This window comes from Ascaphus truei, chromosome 13, assembly GCF_040206685.1.
Source record: "Ascaphus truei isolate aAscTru1 chromosome 13, aAscTru1.hap1, whole genome shotgun sequence".
Lineage (NCBI taxonomy): Eukaryota > Metazoa > Chordata > Amphibia > Anura > Ascaphidae > Ascaphus > Ascaphus truei.
The window spans coordinates 6,541,493-6,561,261 of record NC_134495.1 but is presented as its reverse complement, the minus strand read 5'-3'; the positions used below and the strand labels follow the sequence as shown (position 1 = coordinate 6,561,261).

General features: G+C 49.1%; 1 protein-coding gene and 1 long non-coding RNA gene across 3 annotated transcripts in view; one reads left to right on the top strand and one right to left on the bottom strand.

Moving 5' to 3' along the window:
* The first annotated feature begins 992 nt into the window (after positions 1-992).
* Positions 993-4,399, top strand: LOC142464740 (uncharacterized). Its single transcript, XR_012787709.1, has 2 exons — positions 993-1,182; positions 4,035-4,399. It is a non-coding gene; the product is annotated as an uncharacterized LOC142464740 (long non-coding RNA).
* The window catches only part of ANAPC7 (anaphase promoting complex subunit 7), a 23,136-nt gene continuing 5,640 nt past the window's right edge, over positions 2,274-19,769 (bottom strand). For both annotated transcript variants that reach the window (XM_075568200.1, XM_075568201.1), the window contains 10 exons: positions 19,516-19,702; positions 17,346-17,465; positions 16,782-16,893; positions 15,462-15,615; positions 13,997-14,139; positions 11,095-11,212; positions 9,512-9,708; positions 8,594-8,818; positions 7,593-7,743; positions 2,274-3,378 (listed from right to left, as the gene is read on the bottom strand). In XM_075568200.1, coding sequence (XP_075424315.1) covers positions 3,189-3,378; positions 7,593-7,743; positions 8,594-8,818; positions 9,512-9,708; positions 11,095-11,212; positions 13,997-14,139; positions 15,462-15,615; positions 16,782-16,893; positions 17,346-17,465; positions 19,516-19,698 — 1,593 coding nt within the window. In that variant the 5' untranslated portion in view covers positions 19,699-19,702 and the 3' untranslated portion in view covers positions 2,274-3,188. The remainder of the gene's footprint in view (positions 3,379-7,592; positions 7,744-8,593; positions 8,819-9,511; positions 9,709-11,094; positions 11,213-13,996; positions 14,140-15,461; positions 15,616-16,781; positions 16,894-17,345; positions 17,466-19,515; positions 19,703-19,769) is intronic.

The window sequence follows — 19,769 nt, the reverse complement described above, 5'->3', positions numbered from 1 at the left end:
TCTCCACATCGCTCACCCACATTCCCTCACTCCATCCTCCCCATCCCGTGTCTCCCCACTGCTGGATGAAGCCTCCCCAGTGATCTCCCAGGTCCTGCGGTTACAGCCTCTCTTCATGTCGCTCCCACACATTTTCTGATTTCATCCTCCCATCTTACTTTGGTGGTCAGTTACATACAGCTCAACAACGTTATAACGCGAGCCCTTACAACGCGAATCCGCTTATAACGCGATGCAAGCGTGGCTCCCAATTTTCGTATTTATGAATACTTTACAACACGATTATTGGTATCTTAAATACTTTATTGGACAATGCATACAATTGTACATTATTTCTCACGCGATCCGCTTATAACGCGATGTGATTCTTTGGACCCCAAGCACAGCGTTATAAGGGGGATGAGCTATAGTTACATAGTTACATAGTTACATAGTAGATGAGGTTGAAATAAAGACATGCATCCATCAAGTTCAACCTATGCGAAATTTGCCCTGATTTGTGGCTCTTTGGGAGATGGTGGAATATCGGCACGATGGGACATGGGGTTAACAAAAATTCATGTTCATTCTTGTCTATAACTTGCAAAATTCTCCCTAATTCCAACAGCTCAACCAATTCTCTCCTAAATGAAACTGTAGGATTGCATAGTAACCTGGAATATGAAACAGTGTCATTAAGTTGGCGAAGAGCTTCCATTTCATAGGACTGTGTTGATTGGACAATTATGGCACCCCTTTTGTCTGCTTTTTGTCTGATTTATTTTTTTTGTAAATCACTCAGTTGTTTGCGTTCAGATGGAGAGAGATTAACAGTATGTGTTCCAATTGACACACCTTTTGATAATATATTTAGCAATGGGGGTGTGACGCTTCCGATTGGCCTCAGTAATGCAGCGTCATAGGGGAGGAGAGAGAATCATGGGTATTTAAGTATGTGATCGGTTGTTATACTTTCTCTTTGATAAAGCGTGGGATACCATGTGAAACGCGTCAGAGTGACCTGTTTGGCTGTTTTTAATGTGCCTACAATAAATTTTTGCACCTAGATCTTTGCAGTGCAGTTTTTGGGTTACTATTTATCTTCAGCAGCAGCAGATGCACCGCCGTTTCTTCTATCACTCCCTGCAGATATTCCTGGGTAGGAGCACGCCGACAGGACCAGGAAATCCCCCCAGGTCAGCAGTGAGTAACTTACCTTACTTCCTTCATGTGATCAGTCCTGCTCATTACCCACATTACCACATAAGATATACCTATATAGGCTAGTGGCATGTTATGGGAGTGTGTTTTATCATATTGGACATTTGGATTCCTGAGTCTTATGAACTGTCTTTTGCAATGAAGATGTTGACTAATTATATCAAGGCATAGTCTGCTCCTGGCTAGCATCACAAGAGCCCCCCCCCCCCCCCCTCCTCTTTCTCTTTTGTGTGCGAAATTTAGACAGATACTATATCCTATATCCGTCCTTACAGTATATTGATGCAGAGGAAGGCAATCAAAAACCCCAGTGACACATCATCCAATGATATCTCATAAGGGGAAAAATTAAAATCCCCCATTATGCAAACATGACCCAGTTTTGATGCAGTCTCCAATTGCAAAAGTATTTTAGCTTCCTCAATCTCACAGATATTTGGTGGTTTATAGCATATCCCTACAAACATTTTCTTTATACTTTTACCTCTACAGCTAATTTCTATCCACAAGGTCTCTACATTTTCATCATTCCCTTCATAAACATCTTCCCTTATAATAGGTTTTAGATCCGGTTTAACATATAAACATACTCCACCTCTTCTATTTGCTCGATCCTTCCGAAAAAGGGAACAACCCCCTAAATTAACTGCCCAGTCACGAGTTTCATCCCACCATGTTTCAGTAATGCCTATGATATCATACTGCTCCTTTGCAGCTTTTAATTCAAGCTCCCCCATTTTATCTGTCAGGCTTCTTGCATTAGCAAGCATGCATTTCAGTTTTTTTCCAGTCTGTTCTATTATCTTATCTGCTCCTTCCTTTCTGCGCCCACTTGGTTTAGTCTTTAGAAGTTTTCTAGTAATATCTGTATTTACTATGGGTGTCTCACTGTTTGTCAAGCTCGCACTTGTCCCCATTCTACCTCCAGAACCCCTCGCTATTTCCTTTCTATTTAGTTTGTATCTGTTTCTTTCCCCATGTGCTTTTTGAAGGAATAAAAAAGACAGACAGACTTTTTCGCTTCATTTGTAAGTGATGTGCAAATAAATAACAAAAATTGGCACTTCAAGCCGTTTGTTCATACGTATTTTATTAAATAGAAAAGCAAGCCTCCTATGTACACATCATGCAGGAAATGGTGTATACATTGTATACACTTATGCGTAACCCTGTGCTATCCTAAGCAGATACATAGATGACATATGGAAATAATTACCAAGTTGACATAAAAAAAAAATTATATATAAAAAAGTGCATTATACTATACTTGCAAACACACACACAAAGCTCTCACTACCCTATGCAAAGACCAGATAGAGGACATTACTGCCCATTACAAAAACACAAAAAAATCCTGTTACACGCAAAATAAAAAAAGTTACAAAAATAAAGTTGTCACGCACAACAAACGTTCGTTACCGATTGATATTTTTCCTTTTAATATACCAACATGATTATTCTTCATTCATCTAGTTGTACATCAGCCTTTAAACTGTAGATTCCTCGGTGCATAAATGTACATTTAAAGGGGAGACCTGTGAGGTTTCTAAATCTATGAAGAACCCCAACACCGAATCTCATCAGAACTGAAATCCAACCTCCCTCCAGGACTGATACGTTTCCTACAACATAAAAATGGGGAGGTTTGAAATACTCGTTAATACATTACACGGTGAGGGATTAAATCATATGTGTTTGTTAAAAAAAATATCATAACCAGCAATTAATTGACATTTCTTCAGGAACAATAAAGCTACTGTATCTGTGTCCTAGGTCACACGCAAACACATCCGAGACACGGGCCGAGCAAACACATTTTCAAAGTGTCTCCGATACACACGTCCGAGAGACCACGTTTGCTGGTCCCTCGAGTGTGGCCTTGCAGGCTGTCCCCACCGGTGTAGGTGTCACTCGTCTGTTTGGAACCAGCTAATGACCGCTTCTAAGCCCGACTGGGTTGAGCGCCATCGACTCGCCCTTCCACCGCCTCACTGCATTCCAAACCACTGCTCCTGATCCGCCCACTGCGCCGCTTCGCTGTCGCTGCCCTCCAGATCGCCCTCTTCCCCGCTCCCTTCCATGTCGTCCACGTCTTCTTCCTGTGTGGCGTCCGTGGGGCTCTCTTCCTTCTCCATCTTCTGCATTCCCTCCAGGGACTTCTGATCGTTGGGATCCATGCTAAGCGTGGGGGGGAATAAAATGGCACAGCATGAAAGGTGCACGTCCCGCCCAAATGACCTTGAATGTGAACTCAGTGTGACGCCCTTTAAACCTCATTTTTCTATATATTTTCCTAGATTATGTTTTTATTTACAAAGGCCCAAAGCCCGCACCCCCTCCACCCTCCAACCACACACTTTGGTGAATAAATCTAAAAGACGACGGGGGAGGGAGGAGAAGTGCAGCTTTCGAGAAAAAATATGCAGAATTTTCAATAAAGCAGCGATTATGTAACACCGTACACCCAACAGCATGACTGTAAAAAAGAAAAGATATACAGTGGTGAGAACAAGTTTGTGAACCCCAAAGATAATTACGGAAATACCATTGTTTTTCCATGATAACCTTCTTGAATCAAAGCCAGGTCTTTTCTTAAATATCCAGTAGGGTTTATATTAACCAATTTCAAAACAAAATAATGTATGACGAACGATGAGCAATTAAGAGTTAGGGTATGTGCAAAAGTAAGAGAAACCCTGGTTTTATCAGCTAAATTAAAGGGGATAATTAGAATTGGGTGTGAAATACTTAGGTAGATCTTCAGGGGTGAGTTTGGGAGGTCCCCACCCTATATAAAGATCAGAAACGTTGTGAGTTGTGTCTTCACCATACAGGTGTGTGGAAACACGTCATGCCACGGTCAAAATAAATCTCGGAGGACCCCAGAAAAGCCGTCATTGATGCTCACGAGCCCAGAAAGGGTTACAAGACCATTTCAACGGATTTGGGGCTAAACCAATCCACCGTCAGACAAATGGAGAAAGTTCAAGACCAGTCACTCTACCCAGGAGCGGTCGCCCTACCAAAGTTTCTCCAAGAACAAACCGGCAAATCATCCATGAAGTCACAAATAACCCAAAAGGTACACCCAACGATCAGGGCCCTTCTCGCCTTGGCTAACGTGTGAGTGTTCATGACAACTATCAGAAAAATACTGAACAAGAATGGTGTCCATGGAAGGATAGCCAGGAGGAAGCCACTGCGCTCTAAAAAGAACATTGCTGCCTGTCTGAAGTTTGCCAAAGAGCACATAGATGATCTACAAGACTTCGGGAACAATGTTCTCTGGACAGACGAGTGAAAAGTAGAACTTTTTGGCCTCAATGAAAAACGTTATGTTTGGCGAATACAAAAACTGGGCTCGAACCGAAGAACCTCATCCCAACCGTCAAGCGTGTGGAGGGAGTGTGATGGTTTGGGGCTGCTTTGCTGCCTCAGTACCTGGACGGATTGCCATCATTGACACAACCATGAATTCTGCATTGTATCAGAAGATTCTAGAGGAAAATGTCAGGCCATCCGTCCGTGAGCTGAAGCGAAAGTGGGTCATGCAGCAATGCTCCTACACATACCGGCAGATCTACAAAAGAATGGCTGCAGAAGAAGATATTCCGCGTTTTAGAGTGGCCTTAACTCCATCGAAATGTTGTGGCAGGACCAGAAGCGAGCTGTCCATGCAAGGAAGCCCTCAAATGTCACTGAGTTGAAGCAGTTCTGTAAGGAGGAATGTGCCAAAATTCTCCAAACCCGATGTGAGACTGACCGGCAGTTACAGGACACGCTTAGCTTAGTCATTGCTTCTGCAGGGGGCCCTACCAGGTACTGAATCTAAAGGGTCACAGACTTTCTCACACATGGAAATTGAATGTTTAATCATTTGTAGATAAATACGTGTTGGAAAAGCCTCATGTTTGTGTCATTTGTTTGGTCAAGCTACCTTTATCTATTATTAGGACTTCGATTAAGATCTAATAACATTTTAGGTTTGAAATATGTGAAAATCTTAAGGGGTTCACCAGTCGCCCCTGTGTATAAATACATTCTGATTACATTAGGTGCGAGTTAAGGGATTGTAACTAAATGACGTAAGCATGCCACAGGGATTCCAAAATTGGCATGGAAGCCATATGGGGACTTGACAGCGATTATATTAAATATAAATTATTATTATATATATTTATATAATTTGAAAAGCAAAAAACATTGTATGAGCCGTCCGGGCAGGACTACGATTGGATGGAATTTGAGAAGAATATAACCCCCCCCTTATTGTGTGCTTCCCCGCACGCTGCAGTATAGGAACGCCACCTGAAGGTGTGCTCACTACTTTGCTGCAGAGAGGCCTGCAATGCACATACTCCACATTCTGCTGCAGGATGCTGCATTTCAAGCAAGGCACGAAGCAGGAAGGCTCCCTGTCACGTCACCCGGGGGGGAGGTGACAGACACCACTATGGATTTCACGGTTTAACCCTTTGAGTGATCACATGATCGCGCCGTCGCTGACAAACGAAGAGGACGGAGTGCACGGGGGGCTAACTCCAGTCCTCAAGGGGCACCAACAGGTCAGGTTTTCAGGATATCACTGCTTCAGCACAGGTGGCTCAATCAGTCCTTACTTCAGCACAGGTGGCTCAATCCATGACTCAGTCTTAGACTGGGCCACGGATTGAGCCACCTGTGCTGAAGCAGGGATATCCTGAAAACCTGACCTGTTGGTGGTGGCCCTTGAGGACTGGAGTTGGCCGCCCCTGACGCAGTGGGTAAGTTCAAAGGGAGAGCGAGTTTAACCCACTAAACTCCTGCGACAGCGCTCAGAACACGTACACGTATGTAGGGTACAAATCTCACGTGTTTGAATAACCCATAGAGAATTGAATGCAGCATATGAGGGTTAGAAAAACAATTCCAGATTCTTAAAGTCCCAAAAGTACTATTAGACTGAATAGAAACTCCTATGAAGGAGAAACACACCCTAAAATGAACACCCTGAGGGGTAGTGATGTAGTCACATTGAAGGGACAAACATACCTCCACTCACGGGTAACGGGTAACGAGTACCAATGTAGGATCTCCGGGAGTAAAAGCATAAGTCCATAACGCATGTAGGTGTGTGATCTATGAGGGGTGTTACTCGTGCCCTCCCTGATCTCCATTGCTCCGGAATCCGCGTGAGAGCGGAAGTCCCCCCAGGGGGGAGGGATGACACGGTGCACAGATATAGAAGGGTGGCACACGGAATCGCAGTGAAAAAATGTTTATTGCTCAACCGATCACATGGCAACAAGTGAAAAAAACCACAGTGGGCAGCCTCCAACGCGTTTCACGCATCGTAGCGCTTTATCCAGGAGACAAAGCTTGACAAAGCGCAACGATGCGTGAAACGCATTGGAGGCTGCCCACTGTGTTTTTTTCACTTGTTGCCATGTGATCGGTTGAGCAATAAACATTTTTTCACTGCGATTCCGTGTACCACCCTTCTATATCTGTGCACCGTGCCATCCCTCCCCCCTGGGGGGACTTCCGGTAAACGCCTGCAAGTCCACGTCGCAGCAAGTTAGCAACTCGCTGAGTCGTACAAACTGCAAAGCGCCGCAGGCGAGGGTCCCTCAACACCATTCCTGCAACAACTTACTGGTTTTAATGGTAAAAATGTGGCCAGTCTCCTCCGTGTTTTCTGTGCTGTGGCTTCCACCGGCAGAGACAACATATCTGTGTGGGGTCCCGATCGGCAGAACAAATCTCTCTTCCCCCCACCGGAACCTGCAGGCAGCCGTGGCTTTCACTGTCCCCAAAGTCACCGCGTTTTGTTTTTCTTCCCAGGAGACTGGAACATGTGGCTACGTCTGCACATTCATGGCTGGCACACTCACACCGGTGACGGGTACCTGAGTGCTATGCTGTACTGATCCGTGGCTGGCACATTCACACCGGGGACGGGTACCTGAGTGCTATGCTGTACTGATCCGTGGCTGGCACATTCACACCAGTGACGGGTACCTGAGTGCTATGCTGTACTGATCCGTGGCTGGCACATTCACACCGGGGACGGGTACCTGAGTGTTATGCTGTACTGATCCGTGGCTGGCACATTCACACCAGTGACGGGTACCTGAGTGCTATGCTGTACTGATCCGTGGCTGGCACATTCACACCGGGGACGGGTACCTGAGTGCTATGCTGTACTGATCCGTGGCTGGCACATTCACACCAGTGACGGGTACCTGAGTGCTATGCTGTACTGATCCGTGGCTGGCACACTCACACCGGTGGCTGATACCTGAGTGCTATGCTGTACTGATCCGTGGCTGGCACATTCACACTGGTGACGGGTACCTGAGTGCTGTGCTGTACTGATCCGTGGCTGGCACATTCACACTGGTGACGGGTACCTGAGTGCTATACTGTACTGATCCATGGCTTCTTGAAATTCATTGACCGCTACAAGAAAGTCGCCCAGCATCCGATGTAAGACGCAGTCGCTCTGGTTAGCGAGGGTGCTGCGCAGCAAGGCGATGCCGTCCTCGTATTTCTGTTCCCGACCTACGAAGGCATCAACGTCATTCTTTGTATTCGGGCTCCAGTACTTAAGGGGTTAACCCCACATTATCACAAGATATACCCGACTTCAACATCCTCACCGTCCTAGTTCTATTATTCTTATTTAATAGCATACAGCTGGGCAACTGCGTCCTAAAGGGCCACCAACATGCCACGGCTATCCCTGCTGCAGCACAAGTGGCGCAGTCAGTGGCTCATTCATTTTTATTGAGCCACCTGTGCTGAAGCAGGCATATCGAGTCTCTTGAGGATCAGTTACCTAACCCTGGCTCACAGCAATGACAGGTCCACACACATCTTACCTCCTAATCGCCTGGTATTCCGTGCTGCAGCAAAGGATTCTGGGTAATAACATGCAGCTGAGCACTCACTTGTGTCACTTTTTGCGTCTTATCCACTTTAACACAGATCCTACAAGCTTCTGCCTGCTGTATAAACAGCTTTTAAAGCAAAGCCAGCATCCTATGTACAGCTGTAATGCAGGGAATTCTGTATACCCTGTAAATATTGTCACAATGTGTTCCCCCTATCCTAAAACGGTAGCAGAACTCCCAGAAAACGCTGCGTTCTATTCTCCATTTCCACAGCCAATACAGAATGCTTCGCTCCAGCCGTCAGCAAAGGCCCCGAGACACAATCCTACACACACACACACACACACACACACACACACACACACACACACACACACACACACACACACACACACACACAGACACAGACACAGACACACACACACACACACACACACACACGTACGTGTGACAGATTATTACAGAGGATACATTGCGGGGGATACAGGATTCTGGAGATGAAAACCCAAGAAGCTTACTGAGGAGCTCAGCTTTCTTAACCACGGCTTTGATATAATCGGGCCTTTGTAGAAGTGCTTTGTCCAGCAGGGTTTTCGCCTTCTCTTGGGTGACCGGATCTTCGAGACACACGGTTGCCAGCAGCGTCAGGGTCTGTGCATTCGCTCCCAGGGTTTTGTACACATTGTTGGCCATCACCATAGCTTCCCGGACACTGTTGGACGCCAAGTAGCATTCAATGAGTCCTGGAGAGATGGGAACAAAGGCAGCTTGTCACACCGCCTTCTAGCTGGACAAACAACTCCATCTGCCAAGACGGACACCTTGGCACACGCTACGCCAGCGCGATGACTAAATCAGGCCTGCTTTCACCCCAGTGCTGCATGTTGCACTTTAAGAAATAATACAAAATTACAAAAGCGTGCAGGAAAAGCCTGAGCCGCCATCACCAAAACCAACATCTACATCTCTAGGTTATGTTGGAATAGTTATTAAAACGTGCAGTCTCCCCAAGGCCAAAAAGGGAACTAAAACCGCTGCCCTTTTTGCTCCCAGAGGGACCTGCTGTTGCTGGCAGCAAAATGGTTAATAATGTCAATGTAGGTAATTAACACTTACAAAAAATTACAAAATATTAATGTCCGGTGTTTTTTCCCCACTGTAAGCGTGTGTGTAACACAGACCGCGCAGAATAGACCAGGTTCTGCGTTCATTCACTCTCCTCCGCTTTATAATTACTACCTGCGGCTCAGCCGCAAGACACTGCACGGCCCGCTCGCCATAAAGGGGTCCTATAGCGTAGATCGGCTTAGTAAACATGGGCCGCTTGCCCGTACACGTTTCCAGACACCGCCGACATGGAGTTTCAGGCACAGCCTTGTAACCGGGGCGCACATAGACATGTGTGACCCCGACTTTTCTCCCCCCCCCCCACTCACCTTCGCAGCAGTCCAGCCTGCACGGAGCCAGTCGGATGGCTTCTCGGAAGTGAATGATGGCCTCCTGCACCCTGCCCATGTTTCTCAGGGCCGCCCCCTTCAGGAGCAGGGCCTGGACGCTGTTGCTGTTTAACTGAATCGCTTTGGCTCCCAAATACAGCGCCCGCGAGTGCCTCTTGGTGTAGAAGCTGTGACACCTGGGGGGGGAGGGGAAGGGGGGGGAAGAAATGGTTTTGTTCCATGCCACGGATCTGCAAGCTTGATACACGGCAAACCCTCACAGGGTTAAACAGCGCTGAATGTCGCCGCTTCATGCGACAGACGCGGCGATCAAACGTACAGATCTAATAGGATCGCGGTGTGATCAAGTGGCTTTCTTTCCCACTCACGGGATTCAGAAAAGGGACATTAAAATTTTTTCCCAATGCGAAATGAAAATGCATCGTCAGTGCCCACAATGGTCAGAAACGGCCTGCCTGTCCTGTCAACGGGCCCCGCCCAGGACCCCCGCTCAGTGTGCTGCAAGGCCGCCTTCCTCAGGAACATTCCAGCACCTGGAGCTGAAATCCTCCTGGGCAAGGAGATGGCAACTTCCCAGCATGTGGTATAGAGGGCCCTCAGTCTGCTGGTCACTTACCCCGCGCCCCCGCCGGCAGTCTCGCGCCCCCCCGCCGGCAGTCTCGCGCCCCCCAGTTTGCGCACCGCTGGTATAGAGGGCCCTCAGTCTGCTGGTCACTTACCGTGCTCCCCCCCGCCGGCAGTCTCGCGCCCCCCAGTTTGCGCACCGCTGGTATAGAGGGCCCTCAGTCTGCTGGTCACTTACTGCGCGCCCCCCCCGCGCGCCCCCCCGCCGGCAGTCTCGCGCCCTCCAGTTTGCGCACCACTGGTATAGAGGGCCCTCAGTCTGCTGGTCACTTACCCCTCGCCCCCCCGCCGGCAGTCTTGCGCCCCCCAGTTTGCGCACCACTGGTATAGAGGGCCCTCAGTCTGCTGGTCACTTACCCTGCGCCCCCCCGCCGGCAGTCTCGCGCCCCCCAGTTTGCGCACCACTGGTATAGAGGGCCCTCAGTCTGCTGGTCACTTACCGTGCGCCCCCCCACCGGCAGTCTCGCGCCCCCCAGTTTGCGCACCACTGGTATAGAGGGCCCTCAGTCTGCTGGTCACTTACCCCGCGCCCCCCCGCCGGCAGTCTCGCGCCCCCCAGTTTGCGCACCACTGGTATAGAGGGCCCTCAGTCTGCTGGTCACTTACCCCGCGCCCCCCCGCCGGCAGTCTCGCGCCCCCCAGTTTGCGCACCGCTGGTATAGAGGGCCCTCAGTCTGCTGGTCACTTACCCCGCGCCCCCCCGCCGGCAGTCTCGCGCCCCCCAGTTTGCGCACCGCTGGTATAGAGGGCCCTCAGTCTGCTGGTCACTTACCCCGCGCCCCCCCGCCGGCAGTCTCGCGCCCCCCAGTTTGCGCACCGCTGGTATAGAGGGCCCTCAGTCTGCTGGTCACTTACCCCGCGCCCCCCCGCCGGCAGTCTCGCGCCCCCCAGTTTGCGCACCGCTGGTATAGAGGGTCCTCAGTCTGCTGGTCACTTACCCCGAGACCACCCAAGGTTCTGCGTGCTGATCAGATATATTGAACAAGCGGCAGCCGAGGTTTTCCACGTCCTCCAGCCGACCTTCTCGTGCCAATAGGTAGCCGTAAATATCCATCCCTGAGTGTGGGGGAGAAGGGGGCGAGCGGTCACTACACTGCGCGGCGTCCGGGCTTTTCTCTACGCGTTTATTTCATTTTTCGGCATTAACCGCTAAATCCTGCGGCACATACGGGGTTAAACAGTGCGCTGAGGTTAGTAAGGAGAGTCATATAAAGCAGCGTCACCTCCTAGGGCCAAAGTGAACGAGAGGGAGTCATTTATGGCTAGATATAGCCTCTAGCTTCTGGGGTAACCATGGTAACGTTTACACTGCGCTGGGCTCTGGGGGGGGAGCTTCATTTTAACCTCCCGGAGACTTAATATGTCAAACGCTTCTATCTCCTGAACTGAGCGCGTCACGCGGGACTTTTAAACTGCAGCGAGATCAGCTTCCGCTGTGTCGCGGTGAGTCCTAGAACTGAAATTGACGTGGTTCAGCTCAAGAGATCCCTTCTTTCCCACGTATGTAAGTATGTAAGTATGTAAGTATGTATGTATGTATGTATGTATGTATGTATGTAAGTATGTATGTATGTGTGTAAGTATGTATGTATGTATAACGAAAAGAAATCAGCGCGGCTCCCATAGCGTAATACTGTGATTTAATAATTAAAATATACCTGCAGATGAATCACGGACACTTACAATGTGCAAGTTAAAATAAGACATAGATGTAAAATCTTTTTACATAACCTCTTGAATCTATCACCCCCAATGAGAGACACTGGAATATGCTCAATACCCCTAATTGTTACAGATGCCGGATCTTTGTTATGACAAATAGAAAAATGTTTAGAGAGACGATGAGCCAGATTTCCATTGATGATGTTACGTCTGTGCTCTAGAAACCTGGTACTCACAGGTCGAATCGTTCTCCCTATGTACTGTGGACCACAGGAGCACGAGAGGAGATACACTCCGTAGGTGGAGAGACCGTTTATCCTACCCTTGACCTCATGCCCTCTCTTGTTGGAGAAAGATGTCACATACCTATGTATACATATATTTATGTTTATAGCTTTCACCATGTTTTATGTATATGTACTGACCCTTTGTTTTCCTTATGTTTCAACTCCCCCCCACCTCCCCAGCCCTTCAAGAGTTAATGGTTTTAACAATCAATCAATATTCAGGTGTTTCTAATGTGCTTTATTTTTAATGGCATATATATATTTGGCATCTGTCAGTATAGCTCTATCCCCTGAGGAAGTGGCATATCGCGACGAAACGCGTAGGGAAGGAGCTAGCATTGGACTTTTTAATACACCACTCAGAATTTGAGAATATCTGGAGCTTATCAGCATCTCGATCGCTTTTGGAGCCCGTGCATTTTCATTACGGTGGATGCAGGAAGTCTGACTGCCGCGTCAGCATCCTGTGACATTGGGGGGGACACACTCTTGCGGGATTTAAAGCCAGGGGGAGACAGGTGCGCGCGCCCCCTCCTGGCATCCACGGCAGGAGTGTGTTGGACACCACACACGTCACCGATCCACGGAGGCTCCACCGGGTGATTGTAAAAGATTTTACATCTCTGTCTTATTTTAACTTGCACGTTGTAAGTGTCCGTGATTCATCTGCACGTATATTTAATGATTAAATCACAGGATTACGCTGTGGGAGCCGCGCTGTTATCTATACGTTCTGCAGATTGAGAGGAAGGTGGTTTTTTCCTGGAGACCGGCAGCTGTTTAAAGACACTTTTATTTTTTATTTTATTCATTCACTTATTCTTTTGGGGCTTTTTTCTCCCCTTGCCTTCCCCCCTCCCGCTCCCTTTCCACTTCCACCCGCCCCGTCCCTTCCACTTGTTTGTGTTGTATGTTTATTCATGTTTTGTCTTTAGCAGGTGCTGGCGTATTCCTCTGTGTGTATATATATCACTGTGCAACTATCACCCTTGTTGTTTGATATTCCAGCTAGCGCAGCAGTGTTTTTTTCCGTATGTACGTACGTACGTACGTACGTACGTACGTACGTACGTACGTACGTACGTACGTACACACACACACGTGTACTGAAACACACACACACACAGCGCCACATACACACACACACACATCGCCACACACCCGTGTACTGAAACACACGCACGCACGCACACCCCCGTGTACTGAAACACACACACAGCGCCACACACACACACACACACCCGTGTACTGAAACACATACGCACGCACACACACCCCCGTGTACTGAAACACACACACCCGTGTACTTAAACAAACACACGCACGCACACCCCCGTGTACTGAAACACACAGTGTGCTGAAACACACACACACACAGCACCACACACACACACAGCACCACACACACACACAGCACCACACACACACACAGCACCACACACACACACAGCACCACACACACACACAGCACCACACACACACACAGCACCACACACACACAGCACCACACACACACAGCACCACACACCCCCCCACCCCCCCGTGTACTGAAACACACACACACACACACACACAGCACCACACACAGCACCACACACACCCACACCCCCGTGTACTGAAATGTGCACACACACACACGTGTACTGAAACGCACCCCCCCCTCTCCTCCTCCCCCCGTGTACTGAAACGCACCCCCCCATGTACTGAAACGCGCGCACACACACACACACACACACACACACACAATGTACTGAAACGCGCACACACACACCGTGTACTAAAACGCGCCCGCACGCACGCCCGTGTACTGAAACGCACACACACACACACACACGCACACACGCGCACGGCCGCATGCAGTATATAACGGGCCTTAAGTACCGCTGCTCACCTTTAATAAGATAAGGGTCCAACATCTGGGCCTGCTCGAACTTCAGGATGGAGTTCTTATTATCCCCGACCCGGAAATACAGATCGGCCAAACTCCCCAACAGGTCCACGTTATCCCGTAATAAGGATTTCTTCTCCAGCGAGCTGGGGAGGTAACGGGCACAACGCACGGGGTAACACACAGCATCCAGAGCAGGTGTCAGAGGAAATCACACGGTCAGCCATTTTAAAAGTTCCCACACAAAAAAAAATAATAAGTTTTCACAATTTGGATTGTAAGCTCTGCGGGGCAGGGATTTCTCTCCCTATTGTCCGGTTGTGCGTGTTCACTTATGGAATTGGCATTCTCTCTTGTAAAGTGCGGTGTTATATTTAAAATACACACACATACATTCACATGTATGAGATTTCATAATGAAATACCGATTAAATTAGGTAAAATAAGTATTTATAAGACAATATAGGACAGGAACGTTGAACTCCTGGGGTTAATGGAGCAGTTCCTTCTCTGCAGTGAGAACCAGTGGGTTCTTGTGAGCAAAAATGCCAGTACTTTCAGCGCCAGGGAGCCCCTGAGCTGCTGAGATGCACACTGGTGAAGTTACCCGGTTAAAATTTCCCTGAGGGGGAAACAAAATGGCTGCCAAATCTCAGGCCAATAGGAAGCTGCCACATCAGCGGATTGTTGCTTCCTACTGAATGCCCCTTTAAAAACCAGGAAGTAATACCGATAACGTCACCAGGAAGTAATACCGATAAATTCACCAGGAAGTAATACCGATAACTTCACCAGGAAGTAATACCGATAAATTCACCAGGAAGTAATACCGATAACTTCACCAGGAAGTAATACCGATAACTTCACCAGGAAGTAATACCGATAACTTCACCAGGAAGTAATACCGATAACTTCACCAGGAAGTAATACCGATAACTTCACCAGGAAGTAATACCGATAACTTCACCAGGAAGTAATACCGATAACTTCACCAGGAAGTAATACCGATAACTTCACCAGGAAGTAATACCGATAACTTCACCAGGAAGTAATACCGATAACGTCACCAGGAAGTAATACCGATAACTTCACCAGGAAGTAATACCGATAACTTCACCAGGAAGTAATACCGATAAATTCACCAGGAAGTGTCTGGGGAACAGGGGAGTCCCCCGGAGCTGGACAGAGTACGGGTCGTCTCTGGAGGAGCCCGGGTTCCCATCCTCTAAACAAGGAGCGGCCTACTCCAGTCCTCAAGGGCCACCAACAGGTCAAGTTTTCAGGATACTCCTGCTGCAGCACAGGTGGCTCAATCAGTCCTTCAGTCATAAGGACTCCCCGTCTGTGCTGAAGCAGGGATATCCTTAAAACCTGGACGGTGGGCCTGGAGGAAGGGAGTTGGCCACCCCTGTTCTAAAACAAATGGTCAGCGAGGGTGGGGTGCTCCTTTAAATCGATGTCTTCTTACCATATGGTGTTAATAGCTCGGGTGTTATCCCCGGTATACACGAACGCGTACGCTTTGATCCACACGGAGAGCCAGTCCAGGTTGGGAATACTCTGAATGATGTTCAATGTCATGGACGCCACTTCTGTGCCTTTTACAGAGAGGGACAACAAGCCTACAAAACGGAAAACACAGGGAGACATCAAAACGCGGGGCACGCCAGCCACCCGCGAATTCACGCCAGGCGCCAGCGGGGCACGCCAGCCACCCGCGAATTCACGCCAGCCGCCCGCGGATTCACGCCAGCCACCCGCGGATTCACGCCAGGTGCCCACAGCAGTGTTTTTATCAGGGTTGGGACAGGACGGTCGCGCGGAGCTGTGCTGCACTGTTCTCAGCTCTGGAGACCTGTTGGACTAAGTTGCTGGCATTACTTCCTGATTTTTTTTTTATATATATAAAAGGGGATTTAAACAGTTGTCCAATAGGAAGCCACAACCGATGATGCAGTAGCTTTCTATTGGCTCAGAGATTTTGCAGACATTTTGGTTCCCCTGGAAAGAGATTTAAACCACGGTAATTAACTGGTAAGCATTTTAGGGGTCCCTGGCACTGAAAACACAGCGGTCCAGCTTCCTGTAACCCCCCGGTCCCATCCTGTATATGAGTGGGGGAGGGGGAAGAGAGCTGCTTTATTAACATTGAAAGCTCAAACTTTGGTGCAACCCAAAACAGTTTTGCAGGCTGCTCAGAAATCAAATGCCACAACTCCGTCTCATCTACTATGACTGGGAGTATCGGCGTGCTAACACTTAACACCGTTTAGTATATCTGGGCCTTAATCACGCTAAAACGCTGCTCACACCTGCAGTGCGTCCTGAAAAGTGACGTCGCCGCGGCTTGCCGCAACTATGTTTTGGGTGGGGGTGCTGTAAATGTATAAACGCAATGGGGGCTGCAGTACCCCCCCACAGCCCGAGCCCCCACGCGTCTCCGCACGGGGCCCAACGCGTCTCGCGATGCCCGCCTGCTTGATAACGGCTCATGGACAGAATCCTGTACAGATAATGTTGTCTGTGTCTCTCAATGCATAACGCGCACACCAAATAAAAATAGCATTTCCAAATATCTCGTTAGATTTTCTGCTGTGAAAGTTGGACACAGGGGTGACATCAGGGGCGTATATCAGGGTGGCATCAGGGGCGTATATCAGGGTGGCATCAGGGGCGTATATCAGGGTGGCATCAGGGGCGTATATCAGGGTGGCATCAGGGGCGTATATCAGGGTGGCATCAGGGGCGTATATCACTCCACATAAAGAATATAAAGTTAAGACTGTACCAAGGATGGCATCGAGTGCCAACGGGCACTGCCTCAGAACCTCCTTGTAACTGGTGACGGCCGAGCGCTCTTGCCCAGCTTTCTTGTACAAATTGGCCAACATCATGTTAATCTGCAAATAAAGGGATATAAAGCGTGTGTTCTCATTTCTCCATTATCCTCGAATAAGGATCATGAAGCAGCATTCTGCTGCCAGACAGACAGACAGACAGACAGACAGACAGACAGACAGACAGAGACAGACAGACAGACACAGACAGACAGAGACAGACAGAGACAGACAGAGACAGACAGAGACAGACAGAGACAGACAGAGACAGACAGAGACAGACAGAGACAGACAGACAGAGACAGACAGAGACAGACAGACAGAGACAGACAGAGACAGACAGACAGACAGACAGACAGACAGACAGACAGAGACAGACAGACAGAGACAGACAGAGACAGACAGACAGAGACAGACAGAGACAGACAGAGACAGACAGACAGAGACAGAGACAGACAGACAGAGACAGACAGACAGACACACAGACAGACAGACAGAGCAGGAAGCAGCGATACCTTTGGAGTCCTCTGTCTGGAAGGTATTCCATCCAGGATCGCGATGGCGTCCTTGTCCTGTTTCAGCATGGTGTAACACTCTGCCATTTTGTATTTGACTTCAATTTCGGAGGGGAGACACTAGACATGGAACAAAGAAGGGTTTTAAAGAGATGACTTCATGCTAATAGATACCCAGCTCATGTAATAGAGCAGCGCTTTTCCACAGGGGTTCCCTGAGCAACTGTACCGAATGCAGAAGAATTTACAATGCATCTGATCTCAGACACGCTATTAGAGAGGGTTGGGGTTCCTTACAATGCATCCGATCTCAGACACGCTATTAGAGAGGGTTGGGGTTCCTTACAATGCATCTGATCTCAGACGCGCTATTAGAGAGGGTTGGGGTTCCTTACAATGCATCTGATCTCAGGCGCGCTATTAGAGAGGGTTGGGGTTCCTTACAATGCATCTGATCTCAGACGCGCTATTAGAGAGGGTTGGGGTTCCTTACAATGCATCTGATCTCAGACGCGCTATTAGAGAGGGTTGGGGTTCCTTACAATGCATCTGATCTCAGACGCGCTATTAGAGAGGGTTGGGGTTCCTTACAATGCATCTGATCTCAGACGCGCTATTAGAGAGGGTTGGGGTTCCTTACAATGCATCTGATCTCAGACGCGCTATTAGAGAGGGTTGGGGTTTCTTACAATGCATCTGATCTCAGACGCGCTATTAGAGAGGGTTGGGGTTCCTTACAATGCATCTGATCTCAGACGCGCTATTAGAGAGGGTTGGGGTTCCTTACAATGCATCTGATCTCAGACGCGCTATTAGAGAGGGTTGGGGTTCCTTACAATGCATCTGATCTCAGACGCGCTATTAGAGAGGGTTGGGGTTCCTCACAATGCATCTGATCTCAGACGCGCTATTAGAGAGGGTTGGGGTTCCTTACAATGCATCTGATCTCAGACGCGCTATTAATTGTAAAATGCAATTAGTCAGATAAATGCAGTTTTAACTCCTTCAATGACAGAGACCGGCTGCTGAGGGGGTAGTCACTGCCAACTTTGCTGGGCAGCTGTGTAAGTGAAACAATGCGACGATTGGCAGTAAATGACATGAGATACACTGTATCCATGTAACGGTGCTGTATCAGTATAAGGCTGAGATTATAGTGCTCGCGACGGCGCGCACGTGGCGAGAACAGGCCTCTACCCCATGAGGCGCCATACTGCGTGCGTCACGCGAGCGGTTCAGCCAATAAGGGCGAAGTAGCCGTGTGACGCGTCCGCCACGCCTCCCCATTGCCTCAGTGCAGGGATCGCTCGAGCGACGCCATGCGCTCCCACTATAAACGCGCCCAGAGGCGGCGCTCCCCCGCCCGCCGCGTTGTGAAGTTTAATTACAATAGGTCCCATCTGCTAAGTGCTGCTACGCGCCCCCTTCCCGACGCACACGGCACCGATCGGCCCGTTCACTATACGGGAGGGAAAAGAACCCGGGCGCCGCTTCCATCAGCGGCGGGCGATGCGGCGTTGAGCGTTAAAGGGGACGTCCCTCCTGGGACCAAAGTGGACTAATGGCAGAGACGTGTTCGGGCGATGCATCTGGGCGACTGGCGCCTGTTTTACCCAAATCTGACACCAGAAGTATTTGTAATTGGATCCTCTGGCTGCTCCCTACGGGGCGAGGTCCGGGGCGATCAGCTTGTACAGCCACAATCCCCCCCGCTCCTTATCTTAATTGGGTTCACAGGGGGGGTAAGGGGAAAGAAAACACTTGATTGACAAACGCGCCCCCATTCAGAGGAACACAAGAAATTCACATTTGTAATACATTTCCAGAGAAGCAAAAGCAGTTCCAGCTTTGCTTTTAGTGTGGTTAGATTAAAGGAAGCAAATTCGATTTCTACATTGTTTGCCCCGCTCCGTGGGGACTGCCCCGCTCCGTGGGGACTGCCCCGCTCCGTGGGGACTGCCCCGCTCCGTGGGGACTGCCCCGCTCCGTGGGGACTGCCCCGCTCCGTGGGGACTGCCCCGCTCCGTGGGGACTGCCCCGCTCCGTGGGGACTGCCCCGCTCCGTGGGGACTGCACCACTAGGCAAGTAATGTTAGTGACGCCCCAACTAGGATCATTGGGTAATGAGGTGTGAAAGAGAGTGGCGAGCCTTTAATGATCGCCTCGTTACCTGGCTTTGGGGGGCAGCGGGGGTGTTTCCAGTCGGCGGTCTCACTTTGGAAGTCTTGGTTAACACCTTCTTCTGCTGGAGCGCGATGGTGTACTTGCTCACGGCGTTCCTGTACTCCTTATCGTGGAACAGAGCGTCGGCGTGGTGCACAAGCAACTGGTACTTCTGCGAGGACGAAAACATCTCCCTACAAACACATTCAACACATTGTGAAAGCGTGAGAGTGTGTGAGAGAGCGCGTGTGTGTGTGTGTG